General features: G+C 38.1%; 1 protein-coding gene across 1 annotated transcript in view; it reads left to right on the top strand.

Moving 5' to 3' along the window:
• Positions 1–7,009, top strand: part of RORB (RAR related orphan receptor B) — a 40,919-nt gene extending 33,910 nt beyond the window's left edge. Inside the window, exons 10-11 of the mRNA XM_050716402.1 lie at positions 6,245–6,357; positions 6,854–7,009. Of these exons, the coding sequence (XP_050572359.1) occupies positions 6,245–6,357; positions 6,854–7,009 (269 nt within the window). The remainder of the gene's footprint in view (positions 1–6,244; positions 6,358–6,853) is intronic.
• The last annotated feature ends 9,525 nt before the right edge of the window (positions 7,010–16,534 follow it).

Raw genomic sequence — 16,534 nt, 5'->3', positions numbered from 1 at the left:
TTCTTTTTTTGTTGTTGTTTAGTTTGTTTGTTTGTTTGTTCATTCTGTTTTTAACATCCTTGTCCACCTCTATTTCTACATTTTTGAACAACTGTTTAAGGTGTATTAAATGTATCGAGTTGTGTATTAATCAATGGAATACCTGTATTAGTCAAATACAACTCCCAATATTTTGGGTAGACTGACAACAATTACACATATTGGAAATAGATCAAAAATGTGGTGGCCTTATCACAGAAATCCAGATAAGAAGATTATGTAACATACCAGTTATGTATATATTAAAAAATAAATAAATAAATAAATAAAATAATGGAGAAAAAAATCAATTGTTCTCTACCTGAACTTAATCTATAGGCAAAGATTTGCTATTTGAGTCAAGGACCATCTCATTAGCTTCTGTGAGCTCTTTCATGGGACAAAAGAAAGGTAGACTGGAACTTGAGGGAGAAATAGTTGCTGAGAATAGGGGTAATAGACAAGGAGCAAGATTGTGCAGACAAGCAGTGCCAGCTGGCATTTCTCCAGAACACATACAGAGAAATATGGTGCCGAAGATGGGGCATGTTCCTCTTAGGATTTTCAGTGAACTCAAATCTCATGGCCCTGAGCGGGTTAAGGAGTCCCTAGTTACGACTGGCTTTTTCTATGGGGATAAGAACATGAGCAGTAAAAATCTGCGTGATTTCCTGTCTGAATTTATCTCCATGTGAGAGGTGATAGTTCCAGGGGCAAAATACTCCTTTTCATATATTCATGTAACTCCACAAAGACAAACTCACAGTTTAGTGTGGCATTTTAAACACTCCTCAGGGGTGGCAGACCTCCAGCTCCCACTAAGAGTAACCCCTTGAAAGGCCTTTTCAAAAAATTCCACCGTTAATCACTTTTCCAGCCTGTTCCACTAAAGACTTCCTCTAGGTCACTTTGCCCTTTTGCACATCTGTGGTGGAGATTACATTAGGCAGAATTAGACTAGCACAGATGGTATCAACATGTTTGTTCTCATTAATGACACCACCTGAAAGCACTCTACTCCTATTTTTCCTTTGAGCACTTCTTGCAGTCATCTGCTCAGAGGTGAAAGGTTTGAGCTAGTGCCTGCTAGATGTGAGATCAGGATGCTTCAGAGATGACCCTCCAGAGAGCTCCCATTACCATGCGTTCCTTAGCCATGTCCTAGTTGTACATGGGGGCAAAAACTGCCTGTGTGACACCTCCCAGATGTCCTGGCTTCCTCTGGGACACGGGACTCAGTGCCTTGACAGGTCCCTCTCCACCAGCCCTTTTCTCCCCCAAAAAGACCCAACCTATGAGAATGACAGAGATGTGCAGCATTTGCTCCTGTTTAACGTTAGTGACCTGTCAACAGACTGACTCCATTCAAAGCTGAAGACAAGCTGGAAATTCTATCGCAGTCTAGGCTATACAGTTCCTCAGTAATATACTAACAGAGACAGCAGAAGATGATTTCAAGCTGACTTCATATTATGAAGCTAGGAGAAGTAGGAAGGGGATGGCTGAATATTTGTCCTTTTTAATATCTAGGGTGTTTCCTGAACAACCAGAAGCAATAAGATTATTTGGAAGCTGACTTCAAAGCACTTTGGATCAGATTGGGGTATCTCACGTGGAGAAAGAAAATTCAGTTACATAATTTCTAGACAAATTGAAAAGAAGTTATATTTCTGTCTCCCAGGTAATCTTGGAAATTAGAATAATTTATAGCCCTATTTAACAAAATCTGGTCACAGAAAGCTTCCAGCATCTCTGAGTGTTGTACACCTTAGGTCTGGGAAAAAAAAAGAAAAAAATATTTAAGAAATGAAAAGTTTCCTATTGACTTTAATGGATTCTGGATCAAGTAATTTATGAAGCTACAGGTAGGAATTCAATGGAAATCAAAATTCTGATTAAGGTTTGCAGATCTTCATACACCCCTTTATTTTGCAAAGCAACAAAATCTCTTGCATTCTGTCAGCAGATCATTTTGACACTCATTTCTACTTGTAAAACATCTGCAGCCGTACTAAGTGTTTGAAAAAGCCAGCAACTCAGCACTGGCTTTGAGCCAGCAGTATTGCAGGCATGTGTTTGTTGTAAAAACTTCTCAATTAATTCTAGTAAGGCATTTAAGGCAGAGCTGGGTGTCTTTTGAATAGCAGCTTCTGCTAAGTAACACAAATAAGTGGAGGTAATTCAAAGTTTTTTTCACTATAATCAGGCTTGAGGTTTGAAACTGGTTGTACTAGAAGATATACCTCAATAATCTGCAGTTTCTCATTTCATGTCCAAGTTGACATGCAATGTCTCCTACTCTTTTAACCAAAAAAAAAAAAAAAAAAAAAAAGTGATCCTTGCTGAATATTTCTTGCTGTAATCTGCAAGCATCTGTATCTTTAGTCATTGAACAAGCAATGAGAAAGACAGGATGGGCTGAAGCATCATGTGCAAGAGTGAAGGCAATCTCTCTTCTTTAAAATGACTGCAAGTTTGAGTTGTGCAAATAATTCTCATTTCAGCTGGGCTGCCAAGTTTGTGAATGGAGAGGCAAGAAAAATCAGTACACATTGAATTGACGTTGAAAATTGCTGTTTGTTTTCTTTCAAAAATAATAAAAAGCAATAGAGAATGAACAGAGAATGAAATAATCCAGGTGTTCCACTTTCTTCACCATAAAGTGTTTTGTCTTGCAAACATAAGTGAACAAATAAAGCACTGGTTCTGAGAGGAAACCACACCAGTAATTCTACCCACTAATTTACTGACACAGCCACTTCCTTTGAGAAGTGTTCATCTTCAAGTTCTTCTTATACAGAAGCCACCAAAATCCAGAAGGAAAAGCACTGAAAGAGCTGAAACAGTGCTTCTCATATTCTGTATGGGTAGCCACTGATCTGTTGACTTTTTCCCACACTTTTAAGAATATAATTAGAGGTATCTGGGGAATTTGCACAAATTTGCACATGTTTTTCAGTTGGTAGAAATCACATTTTGGGAGACAAACTTAATATCCATTGCAAAATTTTCACCTAGCTCTTGTCATTATTTTAAGAACTCCTATATTATATACAACATGCTCTGTGACAGATAAATGATGAAGCCTGTGCTCCAACAGCCTCAGTCTATTTTTAAGCTCATGCTTTTGGCAGAAAGATAAATCTTTAAGGATTGCTCTCTATCATAATTCTTTCTACTTCCAGTCTGCAACAATAGGCATTGATTTAACACTATTGAAAGGTATGTTTTTGCAACAGCATAAATTTTGGAGTCAAACTATGATCCCTAATGATCCCTGTGATCCCTAACCTTTTCAATTTTTTTTTTTCTTTTCCTGATTATCTGCTAAATATTTAGAGGCTTAGTTTTGTCTCTTTTCAGAACATTTGGTGAAGGACACTTTTCATAGAGTCTTCTCCAGAGACAGTCAGACAAATGACAGAATCCTGCTTCTTCTGTGCTGAAATACTCTTCAGCTCCAGTCTCCTGATTTACATTATTTCTATGGATTATTTTAGTGACTGGGGGAGGTATGGAGAAGAGCTCTGAGAAGGAGAGGGATTTTCCTGCACCTTTCCATCTGTGCATTAAGATTCATGCCTGTGACAAAACTTAATTTCTTATTTCACAGAATCACAGAATCGTCTAGGTTGGAAGAGACCTCCAAGATCACCGAGTCCAACCTCTGACCTAACACTAACGAGTCCTCCACTAAAGCATATCACTAAGCTCTACATCTGAATGTCTTTTAAAGACCTCCAGGGATGGTGACTCAACCACTTCCCTGGGCAGCCCATTCCAATGCCTAACAACCCTTTCAGTAAAGTTCCTCCTAATATCCAAGCTAAACCTCCCCTGGCACAACTTTAGCCCATTCCACCTCGTCTTGTCACCAGGCACATGGGAGAATAGACCAACCCCCACCTCTCTACAGCCTCCTTTAAGGTAACTGTAGAGAGTGATAAGGTCGCTCCTGAGCCTCCTCTTCTCCAGGCTGAACAATCCCAGCTCCCTCAGCCGCTCCTCGTAAGACTTGTTCTCCAGACCCCTCACCAGCTTCGTTGCCCTTCTCTGGACTCTCTCAAGCACCTCCATGTCCTTCTTGTAGCGAGGGGCCCAAAACTGAACACAGTACTCAAGGTGCGGCCTCACAAGAGCTGAGTACAGGGGGACAATCACTTCCCTAGCCCTGCTGGCCACACTGTTTCTTATGCAAGCCAGGATGCTGCTGGCCTTCTTGGCCACCTGAGCACACTGCTGGCTCATAATCAGCTGACTATCAACCAATACTCCCAGGTCCTTCTCGGCCAGGCAGCTTTCCAACCACTCATCTCCCAGCCTGTAGCTCTGCTTGGGGTTGTTGCACCCCAGGTGCAGGACCCGGCACTTGGCCTTGTTGAACTTCATAAAGTTGGCCTCAGCCCATCAGTCCAGCCTATCCAGATCCTCCTGCAGAGCCTTCCTACCCTCGAGCAGAGCAACACATGCACCTAACTTGGTGTCATTTGCAAATTTACTGAGGGTGCACTCGATCCCCTCATCCAGGTCATCGATAAAGATATTAAAGAGAACTGGCCCCAGTACTGAGCCCTGGGGGATGCCACTAGTGACCAGCCTCCAACTGGATTTGACTCCATTCACCACAACTCTTTGGGCCCAGCTATCCAGCCAGTTTTTAACCCAACGAAGCGTACGCCAGTCCAAGCCACGAGCAGCCAGTTTCTTGAGGAGAATGTTGTGGGAAATGGTGTCAAAAGCCTTACTGAAATCAAGGTAGACCCCATCCATAGCCTTTCCCTCATCCACTAAGCGCGTCACTTTGTCATAGAAGGAGATCAGGTTCATCAAGCAGGACCTGCCTTTCATAAACCCATGCTGACTGGGCCTGATTGCCTGGTTGCCCTGTAAGTGCCGTGTGATGACACTCAAGATAATCTGCTCCATGAGCTTCCCTGGCACTGAGGTCAAACTAACAGGCCTATAGTTCCCTGGGTCTACCCTCCGGCCCTTCTTGTAGATGGGCGTCACATTTGCTAGCCACCAGTAGACTGGGACCTCCCCTGATAGCCAGGGAAGCCTGATAGCCTCCTGGAAAGCTAAAATCTATAGATCCAAGAATCAGTCTGGATTGTGAAAGAGGGAGAAACAAGTTTACAGCATGAGAACTCAGAAGGTTTAGTGGTGCTGTAAATGGGTGTCAGGAAGAGGTTCTTCACCGAAAGGGTTGTTGCACACTGCAACAGGCTCCCCAGAGATGTAGTCATGGCACCAAGCCTGTCGGAGTTTAAGAAGTGTTTGGACTGTGCTCTTAGTCATCTGGTCTGAATTTTTGGGTAGCCCTGTGTGGTGCCAGGAGTTGGACTCAATGATCCTAGTGGGTCCCTTCTAACTCAGGATATTCTATGATTCTATGATTCTATAAACACAGCATATTACTCATTTGGAGATTGTCTTGGGGTCTGCTACTTCACTTTGTGTATGGTTGTTTCCAGAAGCTACGACTTGAGAGAATATATATATATTTTTTTTTTAGTCTCCTAAACTTGGGGTTTGAGATCAGTACAAGTCCAAACAACTGTAATTGTCATTCTGCCATATAATCGTTATTTGTTGTTTAAAAAGAGAACATTTTTAAATAATGAGAAATTTGCACTTCAAGACTTTGCAACAGCTCATTATTCTTTGCATTATTAAATAAATTCTTTTGAAGGAAGACATTTCTTTTTATACAGAATATAATATTTGGTCTCATAAAGTTAGCCTAATAAATAACAGGATACATTTTGTTTTATTTTTTTGATTATTATATTATTTTCAAATATGTGACTGTTTTGATTAATATGCTTATTTTTTATGTACTAAGACACTAAGATGACATGACATCTTTTTTACCTAGGCAATATGAAGTTAGAACACTGACCACCACGAAAGTATAATAAAATGCTTGGCTCTTGTTTCATTTCTACTCCCATTTTTCCTTTTAACATGCTGGTTCACACATACAAATGCAGAGCCAATATTGTATTGCTGTACACTCAGTATGTGTTGATTAATCTCTCCAGTGATCCTTTAATGGATTAAGATACTTTGCTTCTGAAACCATGTTTTAATTATCATGCAGTCCTCCCTCATGAGAATTATGATTGCTGTGAATGCTTGCCAGCATGGGACACTGAGTTCATCCATGAGCATGTACCACATCTGTGCTTTTCTTGGCTTTATCTCTTCCCTTCCTTTTTCTTAGATCGAGCCTGGTTAATAGAGCCAAGGAAGGTCCAGAAGCTTCAGGAAAAAATATACTTTGCACTTCAGCATGTGATCCAGAAGAACCATCTTGATGATGAGACTTTGACGAAGGTAAATTGTTAAAACAAGGAGCTAAGCACTCCTCAGTCATGTGTCTCTTTTTGTAGCCACTTCTCCATTGCTACATTAATGTAAGTTAAAATCATCACACTAAATGCTTTCATTGTATATAAGAAGTAAGCATTGCTGTTGTACTCTTCTTCTTGGTTTTGTCTTTCCTCGTAGTTCATATTTTGTTCTATCCATTAATTACTTTATTTGGTACCCTAGAAAGAGTGGGACCACTTTAAAAAAATACCCCTAGAGAAGGTTCCTTGTTAAATACTGTTTTGGCACTTGTCTCAAGTTTCCAGGGCAATTGTTTTTAGCCTTTAACTGTACTTGAACAGTGGTCTTATCCAAGGTCTGGATAGGTAGTTTTGATGGAGTTCAGGATATTGTATTCAGTTAACCAAAAAGATACTATATTAGTTCACTCTGGAAACTGTAATTTATACTAAATTTATTTCCTCCCTCTTCCTTTTCTTCTTATTTCAATGTCTCACAGTTAATAGCCAAGATACCAACCATTACTGCACTTTGCAACTTGCACGGAGAGAAACTACAGGTATTTAAACAGTCTCATCCAGATATAGTGAACACACTGTTTCCTCCCTTATATAAGGAGCTTTTCAATCCAGACTCAACCACTGGCTGCAAGTGAAGGGGATAATAAAATTTTCACGTAGTCATGGAATGCATCACTGTTAAGACAAAAAGAAATGTTTTCATAATGAACTTATTAAAAATGTCACTACTGCAACACTAGGAATGTTCTGCACTTAATAGAATTATTTTTCACCGCTACAGTTTGAAGAATGTAAATATGCAACTCTGAGTGGGGATGTCCTTTTTCTCTTTTCTTTGTTTACTTTTTTTTTTTTTGAACTGACAATGAATATAAAATATAGTACACTGGGTGTTACCTTTTTTTTTAATTTTATTTTATTGGGATATGTTTTGGGAGACAACTGTTCATAGAATTTTATTGTAGATATAAATGAGAATAGAGCAGTACTTTGCAGTATTACTCTTGCTGTTTATTGTTCAAATATAATTTAAGAAAATTCCACTTATTAGACTTGCCTATTTCTATGTTTTTAGATAGTTTAATGCATGTGGAAATTTGTAGCTGTCTTGGAAATTATTGTGCATGTATGAAATACGTATATATATATGTATATGTGCTATATACTTATAGATATATATATATGTATGTATTATATGCATACATGCTGTAGCTTAAAAGTCCCATGCCTACTTTTAAAGGATGCTCAGCCAGGCTGTCATGCATTTCTTGCTCTCCAAGTAATGTATTAGATTTACTTTGGGCAATCACAATTTGCTTTACCAGTCAGAGTTAAATCATCATCTGCCAATGTGTAATGACAGGATCACTCCTGAGACATGTAATGTAGTGCATGTATGCAGTCTGTAAATGAAACATCAGGAATGTATCAATGGTGCAAAAGCCTTGTCTGGACAATTTTAGTGGAGAGAAGAAAAGCTTTTTCGGAATTCTCCCTGTCACAGGGATACAGCACATATAAAAGTGAACGTTTTAGGACATGATGTCAGTGAAGTGTCTGAAACAGAATAAAAACATAGACTGTCCCACCCACACATTTTTCTGATTCCACAAAAGATTTTATTTTATATATACTTCTTTGAAAAGTAGTTTCAAGACTTGGCTTGTTTTTTGCTTAACTCAATGGAAAGACTTAGTGAACTCAGCGAAAACCATTGGAAGCCTAAAACGTAGCTCTGAGGGAGAGAGGGAGGGAGGGAAGGAGGGAGGCAGGAGGAAAGTCAAAGCAAGCAATGGCCATGGTTACAAAGTGAACATAACTATCACTATTTCTGACATAGCCTCATCTAGATGAGACTGATGGTTTCCATTCCACATAGAGATATATATATGTTACATGCACATACACTTATGTGTCTATATATATACACATACATCGGGATGATTTTATGCACTCTTCAGGAGGCAAGCAAAAGATTCAGGCTATCTTTCTGTCTCTCTTTGAATTGATTTTATGTGCATTTATTTGTTTGCAAAACCAAAGGCAAACATAGGAGGGAGTTAGGAAACAGAATGACTACTACAGACCTGAAGTTGGGGATTTATTAAATTTAACTGCAGTCATGATTAATATATTTGGAGTCTGCCAGAGATAAAAAACATAAACTTTTTGCCTGTGGAAGAACAGGTATTCAGTTCCTGTCACGGCTCTGTCCTTAACGACACTTTTACCTGTTGTGAGCTTTTCCTGAGAAGTCTCTTCAGGGGACACCAGCGGAGGAAGTAGAACAGAAATAAGAAGATGCAGAAATAAGTGAAAAAGAAATGAAGCAAATGCAGGGTCATAAGCAGACGCATTTCTTTATTTCAAATCACATTGAAGGCAATGCGAGCTGAGGCCTGGTGAGGAGGAGCATGCTGGCAGGCAGGCTGAAGGCCCCACTGTCTGCCAGGTCACTCCCAGAGCAGTGCTGCTGGGAGCCCATGGGGACGCAGCTGGGCCTCATGGTGGGTGCAGAAACTTGGCTTGTGGCAGCGATAACTCAAGGCCTCTGGCTTTTCCAGGAGACCATGCAGCTCCTGTATCAGTCCAGTGCTCCATTTTCTGCATCATCTAGTAATTCAATGCCTATTTCAGGCACACTTGATATGGTTTCCCCCAGCCCTCCACCAACCAGTTTGCAAGTATACATGCACTGTTTTAGCACTCCAAGACCTGATACAAGAGCAGTTACAATCTCCCAGTTAATAAATATTTAAGTCCATTCCAACTTATATATATATGTAACCTGCACAAGCAAGTTAGTTGTGCTGAGAAGAATTTTGTTGTGAACATGACACAATCTTCCAAATTACTTGGTCCTATACAAAATAAATCTCTAAAACACCTTTTTCTTCCACCAAATTCAGAGCATGTTTTCTGATCATTACATTGAAATGTCTTCGGTTAACATAGTAAAACATTGCTCTTGATTCTTCTTTATACCACTTAAACCCTAAGACTGGCATCCTCTTAGAAGGTGATTTATCTGCTTGCAGCCTTTTACATGGCAAATCTGTGAATAGGACTCCAAATTCCACCTCTTTCTAATATCAAAAAAACATAACTAACCATATTTATGCATGGTCAACCTGAACGTATTTGGAAAAAAAAAGTCAAGTTAAACTGAATCCCACAGGAGTTCAATTTTAACTGCAGGGGATTCATGTTTTTCTTCTCTTTTTCAATACAAGAACATTATCTATCTATCTATCTATCTATCTATCTATCTATTCGTTTGAAGTCCTTCATAAACTCATTCTCAGTATATTATAAGTAACATATTCAGCTAAGCCACAGGATATAGAATGTGATAAATATTACTGTTCTTATTGTTGATAAATGAAGTTTGTTATGTTTAGAAACAATCCGCAATTATGCATTACATCTTGAAAATGTTTTATTCTTTTCAAACAAGCTAATCAGTCTTTAGCTGACATTATGACTTATGTCTTAGGCAGGATGGCAAAATGGACATCACCAGTGAAAATTACATATTATTTAATAATTATCCATAGGGAATTTCATCCTTAAAGCACTATTCTTAAATCACTGCAACCTCATGACCTCTTCAGTAAGATTTGACCAAATCAGTAAGGTTTACTTACCCTTTTTTAAAGATAAAGAAATGAAGGTAAAGAAGTTAAATGACTTACCAGAAACCACAGAGGTAGCAGTGTACAGTCTGGGGTGAGAAATCGATTCTCTCCTTTTGTCGTAAAACCATGAAGAATCTGGTATGCAAAAATCCTCATTGTCATTGATAGGCAATAGCCTGTACAATTACAAATATTGCTAAACAAATTATTATCTTAAAATAATGTTAATTATGAACAGCTTGTTCTACTTTTGTTTCTACTTTTACAGAATTTGAGGAAGTAATTCTGTTATTTATTTGAGAAACAGAAAATTATTCTCATACATTATTTATTTGTGCTAATTAGAGCTGATAACATTTAATTTTCTGTGATTTTGGACTGACCACATAGGTCAAGTAGTACTTCTCCTGCCCTTCGTTGACTGAGTATAGAATAACAAAAAATTACCACATGCTACAGACTGGATTTTTGTTGTCATTGTTCATACAAAGTCATTTGTACACAGTTTCAAATTCTCAGTGTTGGATTTTGTATGTTCCAGTTATCCAAGTAAATAACCACAGACCACTCACAAAATGCATTTCAGACAATATTGGTGCACTGTTTTATTTCTTGTTGGTTTTCATTAGTATGCAACAATATCTGAAGCCCTTCAATTAAATCTCTAGAACTGGAACTTGTCACACCTGCTCTGTGTAGTAATTGGTTATGTTTGTTGATTTTTTTAGTGACAAGCTCTTCACACAGGACACAATTTTTAATGACTGATTAATTCTTGATATTTAACATATTTAAAACATATATTGAATCTTCTAGAATTGCTCTCAGATAATTGAACCACATTGATCTAAATTTTCCTTGGCATCAAGCAGGCAGATGTAGACTGTTATACTGCCACAGAGACTTCACTTTGGTATAAATGTCACTCTAGCCAGCTCTTTGCATAAAGAATTAATTCCAAGAGTCATATTTTCTTCTAATGGAAAGAATGCTTTAGTGATTGCTAGGGAAAAAAAAATAAAATAAAAAAGGAAAAAAAGGAAAAAGAAAAACAAACCAACACAAACAAACAGGGTAATAGAAGGCATTCAGTTGAATCAACTAGTTTCCAAAAACAATGTGTATTTTAAGATTGCTTTATGATAGGCAGCATTTAGGAATTGATTTGGCATGTTGTCAAGCTCCCTGAGCTCTAACTAGGTCCGCTAAAAATGGAGGCATCTCAGCACAGCACAGAAGGTGCTCAACCCCTCACAAAGTCAGACCTTTGATGTTAAGAGGTCCCCTCTGAGCTTTGTGGAGCACAGTCAGATGTCATCATACTTGCTCTTTAATGCTTTTCCTTCACACTTTCTGCTGTTCATTTCTGCTGCATTTCACAGGGACCAGTTTATTCTCTCTGTTGTGCCTTGAGCACCAATGCTGTCTCAATGCCTGTGCAAGGTTATGGTGCTCCAGTTGGAGCAGCTACTGGATTTGCCTGTGAATATAAGCTTTATTAAATGACTTTCATTGTTCATTTTCATGGTAGCAGCATGCACAGATGTACACTTCCTTTTGGGTTAATTTTGCTAGTATTTCTGACATACAAACTTCTACACAAAGAGGATGCAAAGCCGTTCCCACATGCTGGCCCCTCAGCTTCCCACCACTGAGCTGTAGGAGCTGCTCCAAGGCTGCAGCACTCTGCAAAGCAGTCAGGCAGCACAGCTAGAGAAGTGCAGCTGATTATTACGTTCTCCAGTCTTTCTCACCGCCCCTCCCCCGCCCCCCCGTAAAGCTGTGCTACAAAGCACAGATGAAACACATCCAGGCTCCCTGCATCTTCCTTCCCTCTGACTGTGCATTGATTGTGCCATTTCCAGAAGGACCAAGGTCCAGTCTGGAAGCAGATTATTTTCAGAGTCATTGCCTATTAGACATCATAGGAATATAGCACTGCACAATCAGACCAAACTGAAACATGGCACAATCTTTTTTAAGTACATGTGAAATGGAAACCTGAGATGGCTTTCTTTTCCTGACAGTAACAGAGTATACACACCTACCAACCTATCCCAGCACTTTCTGCCTCCACTCTGGAGACTTACTTCTATCTCTGATATCTACTACAAGCAGCATGTTGGAGACCCAGTCCTCTTCTTTCTTTTTTATGTTTCATGCTTTGTAAATGACAATCACTGCTTGATGCAGATATTGCACTGTATGCCACTCAGGGATGTTTCATTATTAAAAATAGCTATATAAGTATAATGGTGATAATAAGGAAGAGAATACTAGAGGCTTTGAAGGGCACTGGTTGAGCTGCCCAAATGAACACAACCCAGACAAGGCTTTCAAGCCAGTGAAGTAATATTGTTATAAACTGTTATAAACTGAATTCACTGTCAGAGTTTCCTCAGTTTGGTGCAGGATTTACTTAACTTGTTGTTTCACAGTTAGTGGAGCACTACTGACCCGTCAGTTTATGGTGTTAAGTCCTTTTGGAAACAAAATGCAAGCAAGCTTTCTATGAGTTACTGAATTTAGGCAATTGACAAAAGAAAGTGCTGTTTAAAGGTACTGAGTTTAGGTACCGTTAATGTGAGCTCATATTCAGAATTGCTGCAGGCATGTAAGAAGAAAGGCTAAGATGTGGAATAAATGATAACGTCAACAATGGCAGCAATGGTTTTGCTGAGCTACCACATGGAGAAATGCCTATATAGATCGAATAGTATAAAATTGCCTAACAGCTACCCTTTCCTCTCAGCAATACACAATGTCACAGCTACCCCCAGGCCTTTGTAGCAACGCTTCTCCATGACATGACCAGTCCTCTTCTCATCCCAAGGGAAAAAAAAAAAAAAAACTTTTTAAAACTGCATTGGTGAAAAAACTCTCATTTCCTAGTAATGAGAGATGAGAAATGCACTTCTGCTAATGCCTAACTTTACACTAAATATTTTCATAGACCTACCTTTACAAGAACTCATACAAAAAGGTAAATTTCAGTGGATTATCTTGCCAGCCCTTGATTTAATTTCATTTCTCCACACAATAGGTTTTCCTCAGCTCTAATAATGACCATTGTTGCTATTCTTTTAGTGAGTATGTATGAGTTCTGACTCTTTCCATCTTCTGAAATCACTACACCTAGAGATGAGTGGGCAACCACATCAGGAGGTGGAAAGAAGAGGCCAATATCCCTATGCATAAAGGCTTTCATAATAGTATTCTTCACTGACTGTCCCATGGCAACTTTAGTTTTAATTTTCAGGTTGCTGGGAGCTATGTCTAAATGACTAAAATTCTTGCTAGCATGATAACTGCCCATTAAAAAGAACAATCTTCTGGCCAAAGAATCTTGCCTCTCTTTTCTTCTCCTTTTACTCTTAGTTCATAATGAATGAGGCCTGGAGTGCTGAATGACTCACCTTTGCTCTTTCTCAAAGATGACGTTCACCTGCAGTCTGCAAGGAAGGCTGCACCCAGTAGACAGGAAGCAGGCTCCTTCCTCCTCTTCCTCACGGCCTCCATGTCCTCATTTAGCTGTACTGTCCCTGGAAGTCAGAATTATGGGAATAAACCCTAAATTTACCGTCCCAGATATGGTCTGCAGCAGACCACTTAACCAAAAGAACCAATCATATATGCAGTCTAAACTGCAGACAAAAGCTCTTGTGATGTAAAATTTCTCCAGTGGTAACTCATGGATCAGTAACTCACTTAAAAAGGCAGCCCAAATGTTCAGTGACATAATGGATGTGTCAGTGTCGTGTAAACAATCCTTCCATTTTGCATGTGCTGACAGAATAAAGCAATGCACAAAATGCACTGGGAAAGGAAGGTTATTTCCCGGGTGTTACGGCAGGCAGTGAGGGTAATACTGCTTACAGTGAGTTCAGTAACACAATGTACTACATTTGCATAATTCCATCATCGTCACAGTTCAAGCACAGTACATAGGAGGAGAAAGAAAACATCATTGGATATAGCAGCAATAAATAAATTATAAGTGTTTCTTTGTAATTGTACATGCAGAAAATGTTTGCTTTGCACGTGGTCTTCGGTAGAATAACATAAAGAAAAAATCATCTAGTGTAGATGTCACAATGTTTTTGCGTATTTCTTGGAATCATTGGGTGGAGCTGCTAATTTGTGATCGAAGATACTGCTGTTGGAAAAAAAATGTATGTGCTTCAAGAAAAGGCTGAGACCCTTGTTTATGGCTATACATTGGCAACAGTAAAGTATGCTCAATATGAAACTCTTTCTGGACAGAATGAAAGAATTGTCTCCTAGTTTTCAATATTGTGATCATGTTGGTCCCTTGTTATTTGACCAACGAAAAACTGACTGCACGGAAAACCAAGCAGGGCCAGATGGGCAACCGCAAAGAACAGGCTTTACCTTGAAGACTGTTTCAGACAAAACCAGCTTATTTAAAATAAAAATAAATAAATAAATAAATAAATAAAAATAATAAATAAAAATAAAAAAGCACTTATACTTGTCTTGATTAGACACACAGCTTAATAAGTCAAAGTTACTACATTAGGCTGTCAGCTTCTATGGGGATTCAGATTCAGATGCACTACAGTTGTGTTTTTTTTAATGTGTCACTTCAATGTCAGAATCAGGCAAAAAAGGTGTTTTGTTGTTAATCAGAAATGTTAATAATATGTTACCCTATGAAGTGTGGACTACATATTCTCGTGCAGTAGACAGGGATTTATTCATGGACTTATTCTTAAAATTCACGGAGTATCATAGCAAGTGAACTAGTGGTGGTAGTCTTTGCCTCATGCATGACTGCAATCTGTCCTCTGGTATGCTACAGGGAGTGAGTGGCTCTGTGATTGTACTTCTGGCCACAAATAAAGCACAACAGAATTCTAAGTAAGCACCCAGATAAATCATGCACATGGGGTGTTTTGAGATTTATGCTAATCGCTGTGAGATAATTCCCATGTTAAACTAATTACTCCAGATGTAATGAATGGATGGTATAAATAAATTAAGAATCAGAATAGCAACAAATCCCTTATTTTACAACTGCACTGTCTGCCTCATCTGATTAACACTAAAGAAAGTTACTTAAAAACTAAACAAACAAAACAAGAGAGAAACCTGAGTATGTATTGTAGAAATGTAGAAGACAAATAAAATATTTTTTCAAATGTAATTACTTTTAATATATGCTTGTGGAAGGTCTAATACTATGTATGCTGTCTCTGTAATTTTTGCTGTATATAACTGGGGACAGTGAATACACTGATTTTTTCTATGTCTCTGTTTAAGCATAAGACTTTGTAATGATTTTTTTTAAAGAGGAAAAACATCAAAGAGCAAATTATGTAATTGCTTCCTATAAGTGTATTGTACTCTTCAGTTTTTATGGAAACTGATTGTAATAGATAAAGCCTTTTGACCAGCCGTTGATGTTTAGTGTATACTTCTGTTTGTAATGGGGAAAAAAAAAAAAAAAGATGGGGCTGTCAGTCAAACCTGCTCCCACTGAGTCTGTACAGTGAGAATTGTATTAATACCTACAGACTGCATTTGACTAATATGATGTGAAGAAAGGTTGATTAAGCTAATAATGTTTCCTTACAGCATATGGCTTTTATGAATTCTTCTGGCATGGATTATATTAGTAGAAACATTTTTTCTTTTCAATGAGCAAATATTTTTATATGCTTTTCTTATTCAAATCTGAGGTCAGGTCACTCACTAGCTGTAATCTGAAGCCATAACTGACCTTCACCAAATACCTGTTTTAAAGATCATAATAGAAAATGAAATTATGTCCAAGTCATCAGCAGCTATAATAACACAGGCAGGAGCATAAATAACACAAAAATTATTTGGATGCTTTTACTGCATCCCAATGTGACTTTAATGGCTAGTATTTTCTGATTACCAATTTATAAAAAAAAAAAAAAGAAAAAAAAGAAAAAAACATAATTAAAATAGATATTTAGATTTAAATGAAGCTTTCTAATATTTTTGAAATATTCCTGCAAATGCTTCCTTGCTTTTAGGATTATGAGAGAAACTGTTTTTTCATATACTTCCCACTTTCAAATATGTAATTTTTTTTATTCTATTTCCAGTTCATTTTGTTAGAGTGAAATGAGATGCTAAGACCCAGATCTCCAAGCCCTAAGCTGTTTGGTGCTTGGCTGTAGCTACATAGTTGTAAATCAATTTGATTTGATTTGGGAGGGAGGGATGGGGAGGGTGTGCTACTTGAGGAGTATGCTTACCACTGTTGGTAACGCACAAGAGTTGCATTGTCTGACAAGACATGTTAAAAACATTAACAACAACAACAATAAAATAAAAATAATGCTCAAAATGAATCATTCTGGAAAGCTGAATGAAAATTCCCTTCTAAAATCAAATTCCTCACAGAGTCAACAGTGGGTTGGTTTTTTGTTTTGTTTTGTTTTTTTTTGTTTTTTCCTGAAGCTCAATTGTATAATAATTATGATATATCTTAACCGGCTTGTAGATTGAAAAAGCAAAACCACATAT

Source organism: Cygnus atratus, chromosome Z (genome assembly GCF_013377495.2).
Source record: "Cygnus atratus isolate AKBS03 ecotype Queensland, Australia chromosome Z, CAtr_DNAZoo_HiC_assembly, whole genome shotgun sequence".
In the NCBI taxonomy this organism is placed as follows: Eukaryota; Metazoa; Chordata; class Aves; order Anseriformes; family Anatidae; genus Cygnus; species Cygnus atratus.
Note: the sequence above shows the minus strand (reverse complement) of the source record. Positions and strands in the feature narration are given on the sequence as shown.